General features: G+C 40.0%; 1 protein-coding gene across 1 annotated transcript; it reads left to right on the top strand.

The window, feature by feature from the left end:
* The first annotated feature begins 5928 nt into the window (after positions 1-5928).
* On the top strand, positions 5929-7707 carry LOC149172971 (uncharacterized). The gene is made up of 2 exons (XM_089426526.1): positions 5929-6540; positions 6964-7707. Exons 1-2 carry the CDS (start codon positions 5929-5931, stop codon positions 7705-7707), a joined length of 1356 nt encoding a protein of 451 aa, XP_089282652.1.
* The last annotated feature ends 613 nt before the right edge of the window (positions 7708-8320 follow it).

The following is an 8320-nucleotide window of genomic DNA, read 5'->3' as shown; positions in this document are numbered from 1 at the left end:
ACACTGCTTAGTCCTTCAACTTTGGGTTCTTTTTGAAAAATTTGTTGTTAGAAGCCTTCTCCCCACTTGCTGGTAAATAGATCCCTTTGACAATCTGCAACGATATCATCCTCCTCTGAATCATATGATTCATAAATTGGAGAATCTTCATCAACTTCAAATTCAACTTCTTGAATTGGTTCTCCATTTGAAGGATGTGGGTCGTAAATTGGATACCCTTTGTTGACCTCCTGATGGGCATCCTCTTCTTGTGTAGCTTCCCATGACTGGGATTGTTGTGGCTCTACATCACTTGACTCTCCATTAGAGTCATATACATCATAAGAAGGAGAATCATCAACTTTGGCTAAATGAGATCTTAGAGGGTTTATTTGTAGCACTATGATGTCCCCTTCTTCTCATTCTTGATCATTGGGTGATGCTTCTTAATGTGAGTATATGTTTTCTTGGAGAGGAGCCCCAAAAACATCTTCATCGGGGTCATTAACCTCAGGAATAACTTTATCATTGAAATATGCATGAAAATATTCAAATAGAGAATCCAATGGATATAATCTTTTGCAATAATGATTGAATGCCATATGAAAACTCTTTAAGGAGGATATGTTGCCATGAGGTATTGTTCTATACCAAATTCTAAAATTGTCTTCTAAAGAGAACATGAATAATTTCATTTGTGCATCTTCAAAAATAATACCCGGTTGTTCCATGCATTCATGAAAATTCTTAAGGGGATGGTCCAATCTTTTATATGTGTTTCCACTTACTCTAGGGAAATAGGTATTCCGTTCATGAAATGAAGGGACATGATTGGGATAACCAACAATAGAAGAAAAATCTAGTGGAGCAAATTTGTTAGCCAAGAATGCAGGAAGGGACATTTTGAAAACCTCCCTAGGTGATTGATCTCGAGTTCAAAGGTAGGGAAATTTTTAGTTTCTTTAGCATCAAAGCAAGTATGAGGTTGCTTGACAACCATGATGGTCAAATAGAGAAATAAACAATGGATTCCCTAGGATGTTTACAATAAGATTGAAAAAGTGGAGTCGCGAAGGTGAGAGATCTTCAACCCACACTTCCCTTGCTCACCTAACATAGGGAATGTAAAGATTTGTCGTACCCAAGGAAAAGTATTTTAGTTTCGTTCCTCGGAAACAACACTAGAAAGATGTTGTCACTTTTTCTAGCACTTGTAGCACAAGTTCTTCAGGAGATATATAAAACTTCTTATAGACAGCCTCTAGGTTGATCGTAAACCAGTGCCTAGGACATATTAAGAGAGGAGTGATTTGGATATTATGAGTAGGGATTTCTGCTACACTCCAATTGTCACGTAATTGGAAAAAGAGAATAAACGAAGCTTGGTTCAATAGTCTTTCACTATAGTAGACTCAAACACATACAGGGATCTAAATGCACAAGGGGTAGATCTAGTTCATCTCAAAGAGAAATGACTGATTTTGGTGGTCGACTCACAACAATAGGAAACCTTAATATTGGTGTTATAGTAACATGAAGAGGAGGTAAGAAAGGGGGGAATTCGATGCATAGGGTTGTAAACAAAACTAAATCCTAAGCAACAATGTTCCAATACAAGTATGGAAGATTGAAGAGGTGGAATGACATAAATAGTGGAGTGCTAATCATGGATATAGTCATCACCACATAACATTAAGTAAATCTTTGCACATTACATGTACATAAGTATATCTATAGCTAACATAGGTATTGTTACTACTTAGCAACAAATATGCAACCATGAAGAAGGGCGAAACCTGCAGCTTCATTACACTATTTTAGAGGGAGAAAAACATACATTAAGTGATAAACAAAGGAGAAAAAATACTACAAATTTCTCTAATAGGAATCAACAAAATAGTTTCATTAATATTCAAATCTAAATCACTATTTCATTACATTTAGTAAGATATCACTCAAGTCCCTCATGAACAGACAAGTAGAACCAAAAGTGGAATCACATAATTTGGAACACCGCGGGTGCAGAATTCTGGAACCACTTTTAAGTGTTTCTTTCCTCTATTTAAAAGAAAGGGGGGATTTGAATTAACAATTACAAAATATATCAGCCAAGGGCTAGATGTCCGATTTGACTAGATGTCTTGCAGCGCGATAGCTCTACTGCCCACAATGATTCTAATAAGGATTTGATTCCTTCTTTAAAGTGAAAGTCATATAGAATCAATAGAAATTACAGAAATAATAGAAAATGAAAACTGGATGATGATGGAGGAAGTATCCCTATGCCATTTCTGAGATTGTCCCTGATCAGGCCACGTCTTTGCCATGATATGCTTTTCTTGCTTCTCGGTCGGTTCTTGCCGCTTTCGTCTTAATTGTTTGGCTTCACCACTCTCTAGAGTTGGTAGCGATCAATTGTGTTGGCTTGTTACAGAGCAGAGACAAAGATTGAATTGGTAGTCCTACATTGTATGACTGAGTGGAGCTCCATGCTAAGGCATTAAGTCTTCTTGAGCCCCCATATTGATTTACCACTCCTCCATGCCTTTATTTAATATTGCAGTTGCAGACCCATACGCATTTAGAGTTATGTACCATACTACTGAGACTTTAATACATCGTGACTTTTACTCTTAAAGGCATTACAAAACAACAAGTCCCAATCTCCTTTGGCCCGATTTGGTTTATCCCATTTTTGAATTTCTTCTTGTATGACCAAGGCCTATGACCTGGGGCTTAGCCTTAAGACACTAAAGACTTTGGACTCGTGTCCAGGAAGCCTTTTCCTTTGTTAAAGATTTCAGCTCCTTTTCTTTTATTTTCCTTTATAGACCATATCGGAGGTCAGCAAATTAATGATTTCCTATCCACGTCCTTGGTGCACCCTTGTGAAACTTGGGATCACCGATCACCCTTTGTGCTTAGCCATTTCTTCCTTAGCTCTTTATGTGACCGCGGGCTAGCCCCTGTGTCGGAGCCCCTTTATCGGCAGATCGCAATCAGAGGTTTCACTAGGAGCGACAATGCTCATCGTTTGATCGTCAATCGTCGATGTGATGTCTTCCTCTACCACATGTCACCTTCTGAGTGGTGACATGTGTCACCCTTATGACCCCTTAAAATGCTGAATTTTCCTGCCATGTGTCCACCATACTGCCATATAATGCTGACGTCATCTGCCCCATGCCCCTTAACAAAACCAACCATGTGCTGCCAAGTGTCATGTATTCAAACCAATCATGTGTAACTACGTTTCATTTAACGAATCAAGTGATGTTCTGGCACAACCCCCTCGAGGAGAGAGAAACAGTTAGCCCTCTTCTAGTTTTGCAACTGATTTCCTTTGTTAAATTGTTTTCAGCCCTCCTGACGCATTAACACTATTGACATTCTTTTCCCACAATTTCTTCGTAGTGATCACCTCCAGAATCGTCGATTTTTGACTTACGATATGTTTTTGTTGTTGTGATCACCGATGTGCTTGCCCCAACTCATTCGATCGCTGATATGCACTTAGTGCCACTGATGAGCAATCATCGATGTGTGATAGCCAATATCGGAGCTCTGCTACATGAAGTGCTGAATGCCATATTGCCTGATTTTTCAATATGTGATTTGCAATGATCTAGGACCTCCGATTTGTGACCTCCAATATGACGAAAGATTACCCTTAGTCATTTTCTCTTTGTTTTCTCACTTTGAAAGGGAAATTTCAATTTTCTCTAATTTTTTATTCCGGAGTCCATTTGGGGAGTCGCATATACCATTGGAAAGCCAAGTTTGAGCACTATGCAATGGATAGGGTCCGATTTAGCTTTAAGTTCTTATGTGGCTTGCAAGATGGCTGCAAACCTTTCTTCTCTTTTGCCCTCTTTTAGTAGCTAAAAACACATTTTGCAGAGGGTGACAACAAACACCAAAATTGCTTTGTGAAATTTGCATGAGTTAGAATAGGTTAAGAGATTTACAACATATATTACATGCTTTATTTTGAGCTTTAGAAACAATAACCCAATTTTGACATTTCCCTTGCAATTAATAAAACTTGTCTTTCGGCATTAAAAATCCATTAATTTTTGGGTGATTTATGGCGAGGGACTGCGAAGAGCAAAGAACTGCGATGGCGGGTTAGGGTTTCGGGGCTGGTTCAGTCGGCCCCGGGCGATCCTGCGCCAGGGCAGGCACAGGAGACCTTGTGTGCATCTGCAAAAACCAAGCTTTAGGTAAGGAAAATAGAAAAGAAAGAGTCGAATAGGCAAGGCGGCGGGGAATGGAGGAAGCAAGCGGGGGGAGAGAGATCCCCTCCTACAAGGAGGTTACAGCGAGAGAATCAAGTCGCTATGGCGCAAATGGAGGACATGGAAACAACAACAAATCCACACCGGTGATGGGACAAGAATGGCAGGTGAATCCAGGAAACAAATGTCTACCGCGGGCATCCAAAAAACCCAGGTTCGTAATTCTGAATAACAAACTAGAAGAGTATAGAGGCTATATGAAGGATCATGCTCTTATTTGTAAATTTATAGGGATCTGGCCATCTGAGAAGGATCTTCTGAAATGGATTCAACAAAAATGGAAACCGAAAGGACATATAGACCTTAAACTTGGGGCAAAAGGTTTTTTCACAGTAGTTTTTACAAACTTAGAAGATAAGGAGAGGGTTTTTGAGGGCGGCCCCTATTTCTTTAACAACGCAGGGTTATTCATGAGGCAATGGGAAGAATGTTATAACCCGAAGAAAGAAAAGATGCTGGCGGCTCCAGTCTGGGTCAGATTATTCGGGCTCCCGATTGAGTTCTGGGATCCGGAGATTTTAGAAGGAATTGGGAATTCAATAGGAGCCTTTGTGAAGGTAGCAGAGACGACAAAGAGAGGGAGATATACTTCATATGCCAGGATTTGCGTTTATATGAATATCACGGAACCTCTGCCAGACCATATTGAAATAGAATATCACGATGATGTATGGGAGCAGACAGTTGATTACGAACACATTCCATTTAGGTGCAGACGATGCCATGAATATGGCCATCTGTTCAAACAATGCCCGCTGAATCAAAGTAATAATCCATCAAATAAGGAGGAAGAAAGAAAAAAAGCAGAACAGGAAGGGAGGAGGAATGGAGAAAACAGAGATGGATTTACGGAAGTCCAGAAAAGAACAAGATCCCAAAAAGGAAAAACCAAATTAAACTCCCCCCATCCGGAAAGCAACCAGAAAAGCCAGAATCAGTTCGAAGCCCTGAAAGATCTAGAAATGGAAGTGGAAGAAGAAGAAGAGGAAGCAGAAACATGAGAAGTTCCGAGAGAAGTTCAGAAAGAAATCAGGATAGAGGCCAATGAAAAGTATTAAACAGCAGTGGAAAAGGAGAGCACACAAGAAGATCAGGGACAAGAGCAGATCCAAGAACAAATCCAAATGGAAATAGACCCGCAATAAGAAAATGAAGGAGAAGAAGAAAAGATTATGAGGAAACTTCTACAGGAATGGAAACATCTGGATGAGAGATTTATACCAGAGAAACAGAAACAACTCTATAAGGATGTGTTCCAAAGGTACAAGGAGAAACAAGGAAGATGGACAGCGAAGCAACCTGAGCATCTCGGATCACAAGGGGATCAGAATTCAGAGATGGGTACAACAGGGAAAAGTGACAGGAAGAGAGGAAGGAGACCAATGAGTGAGACCATTCAGATGGTAGGAGATAGTTTGGTGAATTCAGGGAAAGTGATACCTTTGTCGGAGGTCTTCCATCAACCCCCAAAATTGTTGAAATGAATATTACAACCTGGAATATCAGAGGCCTGAACAGTAAGGGAAAACAGAGATACTTGAAAGAGAGACTCAGAAGGGATAAGCCAAATATAATGTTAATCCAAGAAACAAAAGTTCGGGAGAGCAAACTTAGAGAAATAATGAAAAATTTCAAACCTTATTATGAGATTATGGGTCAAGATGCGGTAGGAAGTGCTGGAGGAGTAGCGATATTGTGGAACCCAGAGGAGGTCCAATTTGAAGATTGGACGAGCATCTCTCGGATCCTCTCAGGGAGATTTAGAATTTTAGGGTCCCAAGAATGGTTTCTAATTTCAAATGTTTACGGGCCTCATATGCAGAATGATCGCAGGAACTTTCTCCAGAACTTGGCAGCTCTGCGCAACCTTTACCCAAGTTTACCGTGGGTAGTGGGTGGAGATTTTAATATGATAAAATCTCTAACTAAGAAAAAGGGAGGACTCAGAAGACCAGAGACAGACATGGTAGCCTTCGGAGATTGGATTGCTGCTCAAAGGCTTGTGGACATACAGACAACTAATGGAACTTATACTTGGAACAACAGGAGAGGTGGTAGAAATCAGATAGCCTCCAGATTAGACCGATTCCTATTGTCAGAACAGATTATAAATTGGGACATTTACATTGAAGCAATGATTCTCCCAGGCATGGGATCGGATCACTGGCCGGTTAAAGTCGAACTTGATATTAAAGCTAGCCTGAAACGAAAACCATTCAGATTCAAAGCCTTCTGGCTCAGGGACCAAAACTTTATGAAGAAGGTAGAAGAATGGTGGAAACAAAGTAGCCAGAGGGGAAGAAACAAAATGCAGACTTTCCAGTTGAAATTAAAAGAAATAAAAGGGAATATCAAGAAATGGAATAAGGAAGAATTTGGGCATATACTGGAGGATAAGCAGAGACTGGAACAAAATATGGAACTAATCCAACAAGAAATAATAAATATAGGTAGAAGCGATGAACTAGCCAAAGAGGAAGGACTATTAATAGGGCAATTAGAAGAAAGGTGTAAACAAGAAGAAATCTTGTGGAGGCAAAAATCCAGGGTAAATTGGGTAAGGGAAGGGGAAAGAAACACTAAGTTCTTCCACCAAGCTATGATCCAAAGAAGGCAGAGAAATAGATTTTTTTCTATCAAAAATGAAGAAGGAACAAGAGTTACGCAACATGAGGAGATTGAGCAGGTATTGGTTAAGCACTTTAAGGATATTCTGACGGAGCCAAGTGTCGACAGAGAAGAAGCTATTGAAAGAATGTGTAATGAGATCCCGAGCAAAATAAATAGAGACCAAAACCTTGCTCTGATGAGGGCAGCCACTCTAGAAGAAGTAGAAGAAATAGTGAAAGGAATGCAAAAGAATAAAGCCCCAGGCCCTGATGGATTTACTGTGGAATTCTATCAAGCAGGGTGGAACTTTCTTGGACAAGACATCCTGGATGTTGTAGAAGAATCAAGAAGGAATCAAAAGGTAAGCTCAAATCTAAACTCAACCTTCTTATCTCTCATTCCAAAAGAGAATAAATCTGAAGATCCTCAGGGCTTCAGACCTATTGCTCTCTGCAATGTAATTTATAAGATTATAGCTACCCTTATAGCGAAGAGACTCAAACCGCTCTTGCCTAGTATCATCTCCCCTGAGCAAACTGGCTTTGTGGAGGGCCGGCAAATCCTGGATGGGTTGGTGGTCTCCCAAGAAATGGTGCACTCCCTAAAGGTCAAAAAAGAAGCTGGTATGATGATTAAACTTGATCTCTCCAAAGCCTATGATCGCCTGAACTGGAAGTACCTGAAAGGAATCCTGAAAGCATTCGGCTTCTGTAATAGATGGATTGAATGGATATCATCTATGATCTCATCAACTAACTTCTCTATTATGGTTAATGGAACCCCATCTCAGCCTTTTAAAGCTTCCAGAGGTCTTCGTTAGGGGGATCCTCTGTCCCCTTTCCTGTTTATTATAGCGGTTGAAGGCCTGGGGAGATACATCAAAAAAGAAGTTAGAGAAAAACACCTTAAAGGAATCCAAATTTGGGGCAACAACCTGCCTATTACCCATCAGCAATTTGTCGATGACATCATGTTGTTCTGTAATGTATCTCTCAAAGAAGCCCGCAGAATTAAAGCAATTTTAGACCTTTTCATGACAGCCTCAGGAACCCAAATTAACAATGATAAATCTTGCATGTATTTTTTTAACACAACTGGAAATATAAGAAATTTCTTGACTAGAACGTTGGGATTCCGCTTTGGAGAACTCCCAACCAGGTATCTTGGCACCCCTCTGGCTTTAAATCCATTGAGGATGGTAAATTGGCAACAAACCCTGGAAAAAATAACAAGAAAATTAGCAAATTGGTCTTTCAGAACCTTGAATTTTGCAGGCAGAACTGTTTTAGCTAAGGCAGTTCTTCAATCTATCCCTATATATCAACTTTCGGCAATGGCTGCCCCCAAAGGAGCATGCAATAAAATGACTGAGATCTTCAAAAAATTCATTTGGGGAGGGAATAAAGACCAAAAGAAATGGGCTTTAGTCTCCT

This window comes from Pinus tabuliformis, chromosome 4_2 (assembly GCF_031772625.1).
Source record: "Pinus tabuliformis cultivar Carrire ecotype Pingquan chromosome 4_2, CPIR1, whole genome shotgun sequence".
Classification (NCBI taxonomy): Eukaryota; Viridiplantae; Streptophyta; class Pinopsida; order Pinales; family Pinaceae; genus Pinus; species Pinus tabuliformis.
The sequence above is the reverse complement of the archived record's forward strand: the minus strand, read 5'-3'. Positions and strand labels throughout refer to the sequence as shown.